Source organism: Sinocyclocheilus rhinocerous, unplaced genomic scaffold (genome assembly GCF_001515625.1).
Source record: "Sinocyclocheilus rhinocerous isolate Xijiao unplaced genomic scaffold, SAMN03320098_v1.1 scaffold869, whole genome shotgun sequence".
Lineage (NCBI taxonomy): Eukaryota > Metazoa > Chordata > Actinopteri > Cypriniformes > Cyprinidae > Sinocyclocheilus > Sinocyclocheilus rhinocerous.
In genome coordinates, this window is record NW_015653483.1 from 1,353,359 (window position 1) to 1,369,946 (window position 16,588).

General features: G+C 37.0%; 2 protein-coding genes and 1 pseudogene across 12 annotated transcripts in view; 2 read left to right on the forward strand and 1 right to left on the reverse strand.

The window, feature by feature from the left end:
• Nucleotides 1-2,925, reverse strand: part of LOC107716281 (polycomb group RING finger protein 6-like) — a gene marked incomplete at its 5' end in the record, with an annotated part of 10,404 nt that extends 7,479 nt beyond the window's left edge. Inside the window, 6 exons of the mRNA XM_016522656.1 lie at nt 722-749; nt 1,872-1,992; nt 2,125-2,184; nt 2,301-2,356; nt 2,646-2,742; nt 2,862-2,925. Of these exons, the coding sequence (XP_016378142.1) occupies nt 722-749; nt 1,872-1,992; nt 2,125-2,184; nt 2,301-2,356; nt 2,646-2,742; nt 2,862-2,925 (426 nt within the window). The remainder of the gene's footprint in view (nt 1-721; nt 750-1,871; nt 1,993-2,124; nt 2,185-2,300; nt 2,357-2,645; nt 2,743-2,861) is intronic.
• A 1,143-nt stretch (nt 2,926-4,068) lies between these two features.
• On the forward strand, nt 4,069-7,996 carry LOC107716295 (DNA-directed RNA polymerases I and III subunit RPAC1-like; annotated as a pseudogene).
• Nucleotides 7,997-11,944: 3,948 nt separating this feature from the next.
• Nucleotides 11,945-16,588, forward strand: part of LOC107716330 (LIM domain-binding protein 1-A-like) — a 21,129-nt gene continuing 16,485 nt past the window's right edge. For 2 of the 11 annotated variants that reach the window (XM_016522712.1, XM_016522719.1), the window contains exons 1-3: nt 11,946-12,152; nt 12,307-12,346; nt 15,318-15,418. In XM_016522712.1, the coding sequence (XP_016378198.1) occupies nt 15,391-15,418 (28 nt within the window). In that variant the 5' untranslated portion in view covers nt 11,946-12,152; nt 12,307-12,346; nt 15,318-15,390. Of the gene's footprint in view, nt 12,153-12,269; nt 12,347-12,971; nt 13,350-15,317; nt 15,419-16,588 lie in introns of those variants that run through there. The other 9 variants (XM_016522718.1, XM_016522722.1, XM_016522717.1 and 6 more) reach the window with 8 other exon arrangements.

The following is a 16,588-nucleotide window of genomic DNA, read 5'->3' on the forward strand; positions in this document are numbered from 1 at the left end:
TTATCACCGAATCATTCATTCAATTGATTCGTCCGAACTGCTGATTAATTCAGGAATGAAGCAAGTGACTTTCTTTATGAATGGGTAATCCTGAATCACTGACTCACTAGATTCGTTCAAAAAGGCACTTTCATTGAATGAATGAAACTCAGCTGTGTTTGCTTATAGAGATGCGAAGTAGCTGAGCTGTTACTATATTTGGAACTATTTTCGTTACAAAAATAGAGCAAAATCAGGCAGTACTTGTTTACTGAACTGTTGTATTGAATCAATATCACATTGGCGTCACTATGTTGTCACTGAGAAGCTGCAGGAGTGGCCGGGAATTATTATTTTTTTGTGCCGGCAGAACAACAATAACAACAACAATGCGCTACATGTTTCTTTTCCCCTCATTTTTTTCCCCAATTGACAGAAATCAGTCGTAGCAACGGAAAACTTTAATCCCTGCATAAACAAAATTGATTTCAAATTTAATTCAAGCACTTTCAAGGACCTATGTTTGTTTTCAAGTACTTTCCAGGCCTTGAATCCATATGTCTGAAATTCAAGTACTTTCAAGAAGCGTGGGAACCCTGACAATGATTAAAGTGTTTATATTAAGCATAAATAATACTGCAATGTGTTTCCTTAATATAAAGTACTTTATTTTTTGTGAGTACACAAAAAAACAAAGTACAAAAATATCAATATTGCAATACTGACAAAATATGAATATTACCTTATAGTTCTCAATACCCTCTTCAGCTCTGTAAATCAAAGATATGTAAAAATAAAGATTAGATGAAACATTTACAGATTACATATTTTGTGTAATAAATCAAATAATTTATAAATAATAGGCGGGCTTTTACAATTGTGCAAAATCACATGGCAAGTGGTTCTCAGGAGGGGCTTTGAATACTGTGTTGGAGAATGGGAGGCCTTTCAATGAAAAACGTTGAAAATCACTGCTTTAAAGAGTCTTTTGATTTTTGACTGTTTAGCTCCATCTAGTGATGATACACAAAATAACCTGTCTGGCATTCAGAAAACTTAAAGGGGTCATATGATGCGATTTCAAGTTTTCCTTTCTCTTTGGAGTATTACAAGCTGATTGTGCATAGATAAGATCCCTGAAGTTGCAAAGACTAAAGTCTCAAAACCAAAGAGATATTCTTTATCAAAGTTAAGACTCTGCCACGCCCCCCTAAAACGGCTCATTCTAACACGCTTTGTGTGAGCGAGAGAGAGAGACAGGGTCACTCACAGTGGAGTCAGCTGTCTTAACCGTGGCTTGTGTACTGCAAACATATACCAGCTTCATCACTGTCTGTCACGTGACTCTGTTCCCCTTTCGGGCTCTGTCTTTACATTTATTTTGAAAGATGAAGCTCGCGATTATGGTAAGGGGCGTTACATTTCCGACGAGTGCTTGCGGTGTTCGGCCAATCACAATGCACTGGGTCAGCTGGCCAATCAGAGCAGACTGCGCTTGTCGGAAGGAGGGACTTTGTAGAAAACGACGCGTTTGAGAGAGGCGGGGCATAGAGGACCTACAATAATGTACAGTATTTGAAAAATAATGTGTTTTTTGAACATTAAAGCATGTCAACATATTCTATTACACCAAATACACAAAATAATGATCTTTAAAAAAGCATCATATGACCCCTTTAAATTCAACATAAAATCAAAATTGACCCTATTTACTTAATGCATGTTGTGGGCCTTTCTGAATGATTCATGGTGCGTGTTATTGCAAAAATGAAACCCGTCTTTGCTTTTTTTTTTATATCAAAAGTCATTACATTTACATAAAGTCAGCTGAAAGCTCTAGAAACTGAATGACATCAGTGATATACGCAGAATCACAAATGAACATTACTGACCCCACAAACTCCAACATCAGAGACACATCTAGCTCTGAGGGAATGGTAAAAACAGACTGAGGCAGCATGTCTTTCTTCTGTCTCTGAGGCAGCTTCACTGGGTATGTAGCTGGAGACGCCACTGGGGGGAAAAAAGAAAGAAAAAAGATTGCATCATAAGCACAATAGAATAATATTTCTCAGCATCACCTATGTACTAAAACGCATATATATTCAAAGAATAAACTTCAGTGGAATGATTGCATGAACAAACCTGGCTTAGGAACGTCAAGCCCTCTCCGTTTATAAAATGCATATATTCGCGACCTTTCATCTGAAGCAGAAAAAACAACATATTGTGTGTTGTTTATGTTTCTCACATATATTTCAAATGACAGAATGGGACAACAAAAGTGTAACAAGAAAGAGTTCAACATAAACTCCACTTACCTTCTTCTAAATATGGAACCATCTTGAAAACAATGTCTTGTAATTGTCTGTCAGGTCTAATAGAGAAAAAGGGATGAAATTTGACTCCCATGCTAAAACATGACCAGTAATTAAACACTAAAGCATACAAGAATCCCTAAAGACCCCGGGACATATGTGAGGCTGTTATTGCTAGGCAGCAGTAATTAGACACAAGGGATGGTCTCGAACATAACAGCTAGACTAAATCTCTAGTGACAGACCAAAAGCGGTAAACAACACTACACCCTATACGCCCAGTTTGCTAAAGTTGAAATTGACAAAAACAGTATTAATAAAAAAAGACTTCAATAAAACTAAAGTTACCTGATACTGTACATTGGCTGTGTCTGGTGCACAACAATGGAGCAGTTAGGACACCTGTTGCTGTAGAAAAAGTGCTTGACAATGCAGCTCTTACAAACTGTGAAAGGGGAAATAAACAGGCATGATTCAAAACACTGTAAAGATCACAGATTATATGAAAATATGAAAAGAAAAATTCAATTTATACCACTACACCGGTGGGAAATACAGACTTACAAGTGTGAAGACACTCTGTGATGGTGGTGGCATCAATGAAAAATCCATTGCAGGATCCACGTTTTTAAACATAAGTGTATACAATATACATATACAATATACTACATTAATACATAATTATTAATTTTACCTCATATTCCTCATTTAAACGCTCATATACAACTTACAAATAAGTAAGTTTAAGTATATAAGTACTAGTATTAATATACGTATATTTTATTTACATATAAAACATACACAAACATATTTATTAGGTGATTAATTCTTATATGCGATAAAACAACTTTTATAGCCTACAAGCGCAAGTAATTTTGAAATAAAAACTCGACTAATTTGCTTATTTAGTGTTGTACCTCGTCGTCAGGATGTTGTTCATGAGTTCTCTGGCTGTGGTCGGTGTCACGGCTCTCATCCCCTCCGCTCAGGGAAGCGTCTGTCCGAAAGAACCCACGCGTGGATCCCTCCTCCACAACTCTGTCCACAGTTCCGTCCATAGTGCACGCAAAGACTGAAGCCCTTAAAACAACTGCAAGAGAACAACTACGATTAACTGTCTGCTCTCTCTGGATTGGTTGGACGACTTCATTCACGATGAATAACAAAGAGTTAATTTTAAGTACAAGTTTAGAAACACTTCAATCTACTTGTGCACCTTCACGGTGTGCGCGAAATACTCCAGTGACTCAGTGTAATGAGGATAGAATAAAAGTCCCCAAAGGAACGAATAAATTAATGGCTAAAAAATAAATATAAAAACGTATAAATATGTATGTATGTATGTATATTAGTAGTTCTATCGATCTACTTGACTCATCCAGAACCACAGAGATCCAGGGGCATCTGATTTAACTTACTTATCACATACTTATTAGACGGTTAATTGCACTGCACCAACACACAATATTTTGGAAAAAAAGATATTTTTCGTAATAGTAAAAATAGGAGCCGTTGAAAACCTAAAAGCGTTGTTTTAACGGCTCTGGTGAAAAAAAAGTCGACATATTCGCCTTTTTGAGCAGTTTAAGAGGTTTATCAATAAGTTGAAATACTGAACGCCAAAGCAAAGCCTTCATTAAAACTTATATTAAATAGTTGGCTATTTTTTCTATTATTTAATGTTATGTTTTTGTCTTATATTTGGTGTGTGTATTGTTTTGCTAAATAAAGCATGACAATAGTGAAATTCTTTTCGAATGGAGTTTCTTTCTGAATGGAAGTTTTCTACCCTCTACCGGCGCAAGAGAAAAATGACACGACAACAAAGATGGCGGCGCCTATGAGCAACGTGGATGAAATTCGCGATAGAGTAATATTGGGTGAATTTGGCGTAAAAAATGTAAGTTATGCCCTCTAAGGCATATTTATATAATATTCACTGTGTTTATGTCGACATAGGCTGTTTCATTGTTAATTTAAGTAACCCTTTTTAATAATATAACGTTGCACATGTCATGCAGGTTTCTCCGTACTTCAAACTGCAGTGATTGTTGTTTATTAGATTTATATGATCACTTTTATTATTGTTTATTAGAGGGTATTCCGGTAAGCTACATATAAAACCACTATTTACTGTATATACAGGTCCATACTACAGATTATCCAGGAAATTACCCTGGTTACGATGACACATGGGACTTGGAAAAATTCAAAAAGGTGTGAGAAATGTACAGGCAGTCATTTATTATAATGAATATAGTCGCTGCTAAGTCGGGCGTTTTATACCTGATTAACTTGTATAATTTTAATTTCAGGATCGACATAGTTCATTCGGATGAGAACACGTTGGAGTTTGATATGAGTGGAACAGACGCTGCCATCGCCAATGCTTTTCGCCGTATATTACTGGCTGAGGTACTGTATTTTGATTACTTTTGTCCATAGTGTCAGCTTGTATACATGTTATATTACCATCATCATGAGCTGCTTTTGAAACAGGATCTGACAGTCATCATGATCTTTGAACTAGTTTTTTTCGCCCTCATCTCATTTGAAAATAGGTCCCAACAATGGCCATTGAAAAAGTTTTCATTTACAACAACACATCGATCATTCAGGATGAGATTCTGGCTCTTAGGCTTGGACTTGTGCCCATTAAAGCAGATCCTCGTCTTTTTGAGTACAGGAATCCGGGTAAATACATTCTGGACCCACATAAAAACTTGTTTTACTTTAAAACGACAGTTAAGTAGATAATGTATTTGTCTTGAAGAAAGTAATTTTTGTAATGATGACACAAATGCTAACACTGACTCAAGTTGTGAAAGACTGTTGGGTCATTCCATGTCAACTCAACCAGAGATGCCCTGCTCAAATTTTTGATTTTGCTAATATTTTTTCTGAAGAAAGATAAACGGGTATACTGATGAAAGCCAAACTATTAAATGTCATGGATGAATATTTACTAAGTAATCCACTATTTTGTAGAGGGGGGTCAAAATGGCAATTTTCACCTGAGATTTTCACCTGAGGGGGTTAAAAATGACTTCAGAAAGATGGTAGCCTCATAATGTTATTTTTACAGAGATTGGTAAATCTGTTAGTAAAATCTGTTGACTTTAGCAATCTTTGTGGATTACTCAGTAAATATTAATCCATGACAATTAATATTTTGGCTATCATCATTATAAATGTTTATCTTTCTTCAGAAAAACTATTAGCAAAATCAAAAATTTGATCCGGGGAAGTTTTCGAACTTTGGTTGATTTGACACGGAATGACCCTGTTGATTATTCTTTGTTTTCACAATGTAAATGATAATATGTGTTGTGTTTGTCAGAGGATCAAGAAGGCACTGAAATTGACACAATTCAACTTCAGCTGAAGGTAAAATGCACCAGGAATCCTAGAGCCCCTAAAGACTCTTCAGATCCCAAGGAGTTATATCTCAATCACATGGGTGAGTAAAAATATGGTTTACTTAATTTAATTAAGCTTTTTTTAGATGCAAAAATTTGACATTTTATTTCCCCCCCCTTAAGTTTACTTTATAATTGTCGCTTAGCTTTTTTGATGATCAATTATCCACCCTCTCTCTGATCCTTAGAAGAATATTTTTAGCTGCTGTGCCTTAGGAAAGTTATTTAAATGTTTTTAAAAAGCTCCAGGTTTGATGCGCTTGTTTGTACGGCTGCACAATTTGGCCAAAAAACCCCCAATATTTATGACTATCAAATAATGAAAAATAATAATTATTAATAAATAATTAATAAGTAATAATAATAATAATTTTATTTTACAGTACAACTATTTAATTTTTAATTAATTAATTAAATTTTTATTAAAACAGTACAACTTTTATTCTACAGTACAGTTTATATCTTAATTTCTTTATTTTCAAACGTTAAACTATTGTACAAAAAAAAAAAAAACACACACAAAAAACACAGGGAGCCCTTAAAACTTCTCTTTGGTGACAACAACCTGTTTATAACTGCTTCTCATTACAAGTTTGGGAAGTTGGTTGGCCTATATTGTGTTCCCAAATGTTATAAGAGACCCAAACTCAGAACTCGAATGCCGGATCAGGAGCTGCTTGCGTGTAAATGAACACAGTGCTGCACTTCTCTCTGAAACACACAGCACATGTATTTATTGAATTAAATCACAGCTTTTGCAGTTTGATAAACACACTAAACCATATCATGATTTAATCGGTTTTGTTTAGATTATTTGTGCAGCCCTATGTGCAACACAAAAGATGTAAGGCAGAATGAAAGTTTCAGTCACCATTCACTTTCCTTGTGTGGAAAAAAGATGCAATGAAAATAAAAGGTAAGGTGACTTAGACTGCCTAACATCTGCCTAGCTAATTTTGTGTTCCAAGGAAAAAAGTACAAGTTTGGAACAAAGTGAGAGTGTGTAAATAACTGCAGAATTTACATGCATATTATTTGCTAACCATGACAAAACTTTTTGTTTATCACTGTCCTGTTTACAGTATGTCACTAAACTCTTGTGTTTGGTTTCAGTCTACTCGGGTGACATAAAATGGCTCCCAATTGGAAACCAGGCCGATGTGTTTGCAGATGCCAAGATTGGTCCTGTGCATGGGGACATTCTCCTGGCACAACTTCGACCAGGGCAGGAACTTGATATAGTCATGCACTGTGTCAAAGGAATAGGTAAGTAATATAAGAGGCTCCAGACCAATTTCATTTCCATTGAAGCATATGTATTTTTCTTTAATTCAGGTTTAGTTATCATATAACTCCAACATCCAGTCCCCAGTTTCCCTTATATTTATAAACTTTCTTTGCACCTCACAGGCAAGGATCATGCCAAGTTTTCTCCTGTGGCCACTGCAAGCTACAGACTTCTTCCTGAAATCACATTATTACAGACCATTGAGGAGAACAAGCAGAGAGGTTAAAGCGCTGCTTCTCACCAGGAGTTATTGAGATACAGAACGTGAACGGTAGGACTGTTTCGCTTTATTCACATGTAGTCTTGATATTTGGTACTTTTGTTGTTGTGTTATAATCTAATAATTATAAATTTCAGGAAGGAAGGTGGCTAAAATTGTCGACAGTCGTTTAGACACATGCAGCAGAGAAGTTCTCCGGCATGATGACTTGAAGAACTTGGTGAAACTGGGCAGAGTGCGGGATTATTTCATATGTACGTTTACAACTAAAAGCATTGAGTTGGGTTTGTTTGATGATTTGCCATATGCATTGTCAAATCTTCCTTCTGTGTTGATTTTTTTAGTCTCAGTTGAGTCCACGGGGATCCTTCCTCCTGATGTCCTGGTTACTGAGGCCATTAATGTCCTCATCTCTAAGGGCCAGAAATTTCTCACAGAGCTTGATACGGCAGAAATGGACTAGATGGAAGAAAATAAGGCCAGTCACACTCATCCCGTAGCTTTGAATGAAGTCATGTGATTGGTTTACTGACACTGTGTGCATAGCTTTTAAAGCTTTAGCTAAAAAAACTCACTTCACAAGTGAATTCATCCAAATTCCAGTGAGCAGTCCGTTATTTAACTTCAGGCCTTAACTTAACAGCATTCTGGAAAATGTTTGACATTCATGTTTATTTAAACAAAAATGTATTCCTAAATGAATTCAAGCAGTTTCTTTTAGTCAAGTTAATCCGTTTGGTTTAAGATGTCAGAGCTATATTTGACAAAACACATTTTGTGACATATTTATGTTTTTCCATGTATATTAAACTTTTGTTGTTGACAAAATGACAAACTGTCTATGAATTTTTATCTTTGTAGGGAACATTTGAACAAAGCACCTTGCCAGAGTCTTATATTATGGTGCAGGTCAATTTGACCCATTTTAATTTTAAAAAGGTTTAAAAAGTTGTTGGAATACTGGTTACCTTTGATGTTTATCTTGAAATGTTGTCACTTTTTCTCATTTAAGAGTCATGAACATGCCAGTAAAGTGTACTGTAGACACTGATATACTGTTTACTGTGCATAGAAAATGATGTTTAATCATGAGGTTTAATCAATTTAATGCATTTGACAGTTGCTTTTATCTGAAGAAACCTGCACTGCATTGAAGGCGTACATTTTTATTAGGTTAGGGTTCAGTTTGCTGGGAATCAAACCCATGATCTTGGCATTGCTGGTGCAATGCTCTACTGTGTGCTTTTCCACACTTCTCTTTAAAATGTTAAAATGTTTTTAAAAATATAGAGAAAGAAAACAGTTACAAAATAGTTTTTTTTTAATTTGTAAGAAGCATTAATGTTAAAGGTTTGCTGTTTTTTTTTTTTTGAACAGTTTTTGACCGTATGATTTTTTGGTGAATTGTATTGAATCCAGTTAGCCAGTTTGCTTGTACTCCGATACCTAATAAAATCATTTAAAAAATTTTAATAATTATAGGACAGCAAAACTGTTAGACTAGCAATGAAATGTGACTGGTTGGCCATCACACTGCATATGCATACTAGAGTTTTGTTTCAGTTTCTTTTGGATCATCCATCTTCATAGTCTTCACTAGAAAAAAAAAAAGAGCTAAACTGCCTCTATCAATGAAATCAAATGCTGTATCTTGGAAGGAATGGTGAAGGAGGCAATCAATTCAGTCTTCTGAAATGTACTTAGATTAATTAGACGTACTCCGCTTGACACTGTTTAACATTTTGTTGTGCCAGTAGGGCTAAATAATGAAGTACTACAGAGGCGTTTTCCTTTCATCGTGGCAGTGACCTGAAAATTTACCTTGGTGTTCAGTTCAGTGAACTTAGTGAGAGGTGTTTTTGTAGTACTTGCTTGGAAAGTTTCCATTTTAAAAATCCCTATATTTTATACAGATCATCCCCAATAGACAAGTAATGATTATTTGCTATCAGTGCTTGCTTCTTAGGTGCACATGCATAGGTTCCTGTCTGCTTTGAGTTACATACAAACATGCTGACTGAATTACAAGATCTAATGTCCAGCATATGCTGCTGTTGCCAGAGGCGGATGTGTCTAAAGTAGCTTTATGTTTGCGCTGTAGGGAATTGTTTGGCACAATGAGGGCTGGAGTCAGCACAATGAAAGCATTATGCGTGAAATCATGTTTTTTCTTGCCGGATGATACAAACACCAGACCACCTGATGAAGTTCATCCTGATTTATGCACGATCCAGATACTTCACTTTGCATCTAATTCCTTTTGTTGCGTTCAACCGGAGAAGTTCTTTGCTATTTCCGTACACGAATTCTGCCTTTTCCTTGTGCACTTAGTCAAATTTTGGCATATTGTTATAGTTGGGAACCACATTTGCAGTAGATAATTTTGAGCTATGTTCTACCAAACACCCGCCCACCCATACCGCACAAGCAAATACATAATCGCACACAATGTGTACACGTTGAAATTGGGCCAGGTCATCTTTGGAGACGGCAAATCCCAGAGGGACGCGGCACAATAAGTGGGTCACCTTCCATTGTGTGGTTCTCATCATTAGAATGATTCTGCTGAGACTGGAGTCACTTGGCACTCTCCATTCCTCTCCATCCTGTCTCATTGCTCAGCTTTGCTCTTGGCAAGCAGCAGACACCACTCAAAGCATAAAAAGACAGAAGAAACATTTCATATCCTTGTTGGCCAGAGCTGTTGTTTATAAAACATACTGTATTTTCCTAAGCAAGCAAATTATGGTGTAGGGATCACCCAGTTCCTCAGCCCACTGGGTGGAATTTTCTTTTACACAGCTTGACAGCTCATTAAGATAAAGCTTATTATATTTCTGACTGTCTGGACATTACCATTTTTCCTAACTACATCAGCTTTCCATTGCTAATACAACAAATTGCTTTTGATTTCAGCTTGGGTCAAATCATTTGAATAATGTCTCAATTTTGACATGAATGGCAGTGGAAGTTTAATGCAAGAATATTGGCTGATTTTGGCATTCTCAAAAAACTACCTTGCTGAAAAAGCCTGCTTAAACCAGCCTAAACTGGTTTGCTTGTCTTCCAGATTGGTCAGGCTGGTCTGTTATATCTGGTTTTAGAGGGGTTTTGGGCACGTTTCAGCTGAAAACAACCAGCTAAAAACAGCTTGGCCAGGCTGAGGACTAGATTAAACCACCTTATTTTATTTTATTTTTTATTTTTTGCAATCCTACTGAATAAGCCTGCTTTAAGTACTTTAAGCGGTTATAAGTTGGTCTTAGCTGGTTTGGGCTTGTCTCCTAGTCTAGTCAACCTGTTTTTCAGCAAGTCTCCCAGCCTGACCAGCGTAAAAGTGCCCCAAACCCTTTAAAGCCAGTCAACAGACCAGGTTGGGAGATCAGCAAACCAGATTAGGCTGTTTTAAGATGTTACAATGCTTTATTGGTTTGTTTAAAGAGGGCACTTTTCAGCTTGTCAGGCCAGAAGACCTGTTGGTTGTTTAGCTAAAAACAGCTTAGCCAGGCTGGGGACCAGTTTAAACCTTCTAAGACCAGCAAACTAACTTTTTCAGCAGACTAATGAACATATAATTTGGTAAATCTGCTGAAAAAAAACCCTCTTAAACTATTCTGAGTTTAAGTAGATGTCCCAGCTTAACCAGTTGAAGAGAGCCTAAAACCCCTTTAAAACCAGCCACCAGGGCAGTCTGACTAGGCTGTGAGACTAGCAGACCAGCTTAGGCTGGTTTAAGATGAGTTTTAGAGGGGATTCAGGCACTTTTCAGCTAGACAGGCCTGGAGACCAGCTCTCCATTCAGCTAAAAATAGCTCAGCCAGACTTGGTGTCCACTGTAAGCCAGCTAAGACCAACAAACCAAGGGGGGGCGTTTACACAACAGTACTTACACAACTAAATATTGAAAACTTTTGATGCATTTTGGCCATTCATTTACACAACAACAGTGTTTTGTTGGCCTGGAGACAAACTTTTGAAAACTGGTATCAAAGTTCAAGTTTTTGAAAACAGTACCTTTATGATCTCCGTGTAAAGTGCAAAAATGCAAATTTTTGAAAACGATGAGGTCATTCACATGCATATTATGTGTTCAGTCTATAGGTACGTACGCAGGCACGCAGTGTTTCTTTAAAAAGTGACATTGCCAACTACTGGCCTGGCATGCATAATACAGCGTTTTTATTCGTTTTCGTAGATCAGTGTGAACTGGGATTGTTTTGACAACGTTGTCGTCTGTATGGAAATCTTTTCAAAAACACAAAGGAAAAACGTCTCAGTTTTTTGTCGTTTGTTGTCGTGTAAACATACCCCAAGTTTTTCTCAGCAAGCCAATAAACCTTTCTCATGTCACAATGCTATATAAACCTTTCCCATTCAACTTAACTAGGCAGACACTTTGCTTTGTTTAACATAGAGTTTGTAAGGATCCGTCTCCAAATGCTGATTGGCGACCCATTTGGCGTGTTCTCAAATAATCTTCACATTAAGCAGCGTTGGTCCTCATCTTAGGTCACAGGTGGCTGGGCTCCTGGGGCCCAGAACGAGTAGAGTTAATTGAGCACAAGGCGCCCGTCCCCCTGCCTACGTGCTCGCCGTCTGAGTGGAACTGTGTATTTCCAGTGAGTGAGAGACAGAATAATGCCGTGCCTTGTGTGCCCCGGCGAGCTATCACTGATCTGCCGTTGCCATGGTGACAGTGCCCTCGTTGGGTACAGCGGGCTGGAGAAGTTGCTCTGGCTCTGCGTCATATTTATTCCAGTGGATCCGTGCGCTCTCTCCCGCCTCCTCCTTTTGCTCTCCTCTACGTTCTCTCTCTCTCTCTTTCTCTCTGTCCATGCTTTTTAGGGCTAATTGACCCAGCTCCAGATCATCAATACGTCGAGCTTCGACTACCACAAACAGCACAGACCCCGAAGAGGTAAAATGTGGTGAGGCAAACAATATGGAACTTGATTAGATTAATTTGGTTTTATTGAACTCAGGCTGTTTTAGTATAATAAACTGGCTGCATTTTGTGTTGTTTTTATGCCCTTAATTGGATCAAGGGTTGATCGTAGATCCTTCCTCTCTGTTTCTCGACAGCGTGGCAGCACCGGGAACACCACCGTGACTGCGAGCGAAGGTGAGTGAGTGTCAACGCACCCAGGTAAACATCTAAGCTTCGACAATGGTGGTGTCAGAGGAAGACAGAGGAGGGATCATCTTTGTTTTCAGCAGAGCTGCGAGTCGGAGTGTGAGTGCGTGTGACTAAGGACGAAGGAGAGGGAGGGAGAGCAGGACCTGATTGTGCAGTCTGTGGTGAAGAGCATCTCCCGAGGCTCAGGGCTTCAAAGCCAATCTGTGGTTCTGAAAACAAAAAGCAATTTCCTACAGCAGCGCAAAGAAACCCTTCAGTGTGAAATTATTCTCAGTGGAGTGGCTCTCTTTGTTCTTCGCTCACTGTGGTTTGGCCCGCAGCTCCACTCAGCTAAGGAAAGTAAATCAAATGAGTTCATTAAAGGCATTTTAGGAGTAAGTAATCGCAGGGACTGATTTTACATCCGACTGGCTGGTCGTTTGTGCACATGTGGGATGGAGAGTGTTGTCTCTGTGTCACCATATTGATTTTGAGTGACAGGTGACATGTAATAACAGCGGTGCGATGAAAGCAGTGCCTTGTTCCCTAGATACACCGGATGAGAGTCTGTGAAATCAAGAGGTTGCTGAGGGCTCTCGCACTCCCCCCTCTCTGGAGTTGTCAGGCGGCTTTGACAGGGGATGTAAAGGACCAGTGGTGTGTGAGATTCGGTAGTTAGAAGCACAGCCCACTGGAGGGAGAGGCTTTGAGAAGGGAAAGCGGGGTAGAGCGAGGGAGGCGTCGGATTGATCGCGGGACTGACACGGAGCGGGTGCCATGTGGACAGGGACCTCTGTCTGTCCTTTGAGACTATGGGAAAGCCAATGAGTCTTTAAAAAAGGGAGGGCTGAAGATGTGAATGTGCACTTAGACAAAGACAGATGTGAATAACTTCTACATTGTATTGTTTTGTGTGAGTGCTAAGCCAGTTTTAGATACAGGTTCCTTGAAGAAATTAGACACCTTAGTACACTCTCTGGGCTGTTTCTCCAGTGTCCCAGTGCACCAGGTATGTTTTGCATTTTTAATCTAAACTGTTTGTAGCCATTAAATTAAAATTTTCTCATCTGTACAAATAAATGGCAGTTGCCACATTTATAGAACAAGGTATTTATATGTTTTTGGACCGGTTCCATGGAAATACCATGGTATTCTTAAAAGTACTTTGATGTACCATTTAGACATCTTGCTATATGAATATGGTAACAAAATCATTACAAATAAATCACAGTTAATATACTCACTGAAAAAAAGATATTACTATGTTTTTGACCATAATATTCTTAGAAGTAAATGCCATTCTGTATGAATATGTTAAAAGTAGCATTATTTTGTCATTATGAATAAATCACAGTTATTATACTTGCAGGAAAAAGTTACCATGTTTTTGACACACATAATGGGAAATACCAAGATACTTGAAAATGTATCGTGATGTACCAGGTAGATAATAATGATATTAACAAAACCATTAAATTGGTTGATGTTGTCAGTACGAATAAATCACATTTAGTATATTTACACAATATATAGCATATATATATATATATATATATATACTATGTTTTAGGACATAAAAATACCATAGTATTCTTAAGAGTAGCAGTAAAATCACTATGTAAATGGAATGGTATATGAATATGAAGCCATTAACAGTATAATTTTTGTCACTATGAATAAATCACAGTTATTGTAATTACAAAAGCATGTTTTTTGTACCATGAAAAATTACCATGTAAATGCCATAGTATTTCCATCTAATCATTGTACTCTCACAGGCACTGGTATTTAAATTATAGATATTAAAAATTCCAATATTATATATTTTCCAATTTAATATTCCAATATTATATGTTTTTTTTTTACTCTAAATGAATAAAAAAAGAAAACAAACTAGAATCAATCATTTTAAATTCAACAAGTGAATTTAGGCATCACAATATTAAAATAAATACAGCACAAAGATTTAATTAATTCATTAAGTGTTATTAAATTAGTGTATTTTTTATTAATATTTACTATGCTAATATTACTTATATTTATTATTTGCTATTAATGTTTATGTAAATATTCACTGTAAAATATTTGTATAATAATACACAAATATTAAATATTAAACATACAATATTATACAAATATTAACATTTGTTAAATGACGGCAAATGTATTTTAAATAGGCATGTACAATTGAATATCCAATATTTTAAATGTATCCAATTAAAAAAAAAAAAACATTATTATTATTTTTTTTGTTGTTGTTGCTAATAACCAATATGGTACCAATATATTGTGCGCATCTACCCCACTGTACTTTTTTTGTGAATGTATCAAAGAGACAGAATAATGTACAGCAATGCATAGGTAGGTTTACTGAAATGTACAGAACATGGAAAGAGCAGAAGGGCGGCTGTATGAGGAGAAGGCAGATCAGTCATGCAGCAGATAGAGTGTGTGTGTCTCACTCTGGCAGGGGTGAGCTGTACAGCAGACTCCAGGGAGCATCAGGAGGGCAAGGCTGTACGTGTGCTTGTGTGTGTGTGTTTATGCAGTGTGTCGTAGCTCCACTAGGCGGTAATGACTCCGTGCCTCTGGCTGCCTCTGTTTATCTCCGTTAGCAGCACAAGGCAAAAATAGGCAATACATGGAGAGAAAAAAAGAACAGCATCACATGGCCAGTGTGCTCTAAAATGTGCCTCACAGGTCACTTTGACAATGTTGGCTCTCGCTTTCCCTCTCCCTCCCTCTCTGATCCTCTCCTGTGTCGCACACACACAAACACACACTGTCCCTCTCACTCTCATATTTTCTCCCTCCCACAAGTATTGCAATTTGCATATTAATGAACCTGGGCGCAGTGTCGAGCAGGAGTGTAATTCCTACTTCCTGTTTCTCGCTGAGCTCGTTTCTACATTTTGATTTTTTTTGTGCCCTCCTCCTACTGACTCCCCACCCCTTTCTGCCTGTTTCTGTTTCTCAGAAGAAGCCCATGCTAACAGTGCGTGGACTGAACAACACCATTTCATTAAGAGCAGTGCCAAACATGTGAGAAGATGTCTGTTGGAGGTTGTGCTTGCCCAGGTAAGAGCTTTAATTCCCTCTCTTCTGCATGGACAGCTTCAGGCAGGAGTTGCAAAACTGCATGGGGTTTTTGGGAATGAAAGGAAGAGCACTATACCTGGAAGATTTCACATCTCTCTTGCACCAATAATGTAGAGCCACTTGGGTCATATGTTGCATTTTGCACTGTATCTGTGGCCTGTTTATTTGAACTGGAAAGGAGCATTAAATAAACCAGCATTCCTGTATAGTGACATTTGTTTTATTTCTGCATGTAATAATAGCATGCATTTGTTTGTGCAATTTGTTTGTGATCTCGGAGCAGAGACTTCCTGGACATTGCTGTGACTTGAATAGGCTCTCTGACTTGTGTGTATAGTTGTGTGGAGTGCTGTCCTTTTGTCACATGACGTCAGCTCTCGCTCACATTTTAAAGTGCTTTGCAGAGAGAAGCAAGTAAAGGCTTTTGATTGAGCAGGACACTGTGGCAGTTTAACTTCTGACGGTTATGAAAAACATACTCTGTTTTTTTTCTTAATTAATCATGTTCTGAAAGCAGTTTTAGGCGTTGGTTGGTCATTTGTGCCGATGCCAGGGAATAATATAAAGAGTGTTTCTGAAATGGAAAAACTTCTGACACAAATGCAATTTTATATACATTTTTCACATGTAGAAGGCATTTGAAATCAAAGGCATTAACTTTTTGGGCAGCTGTCCTTGCTTTGAGATTGTTGAATAGAGACATCTTAAACATCTGTCTTGACATCTGACTGCTTGACATCAGTCACAAGCATAATTCACTGTAAGCATAAATCACAAATTAGCCATATTTTACACCTGTTAACTTTTTATAAATATTGGTATTTATTTTAGTATTATTACTTATGTTTATAATGCATACCAATTTATATTTGTTTAATCATATTTATAAATATTATATTTTTATATATGTATGCATCTATATTTATTATTGCTAATAAATACTTATTTTTATTATTACTTATATTTATTATGCATAACAATAAGCTCTGTTAATTTATGTATTAATTCATTTATATTTTTCAGTATATATATTTTAAATATTCACATTGATGTTTATATATATTCATATGTATAAAATATTTCTATTTATAAATCTTTATATTTTTATATTTATGCATATATATATATATATATATATACCGGTATATA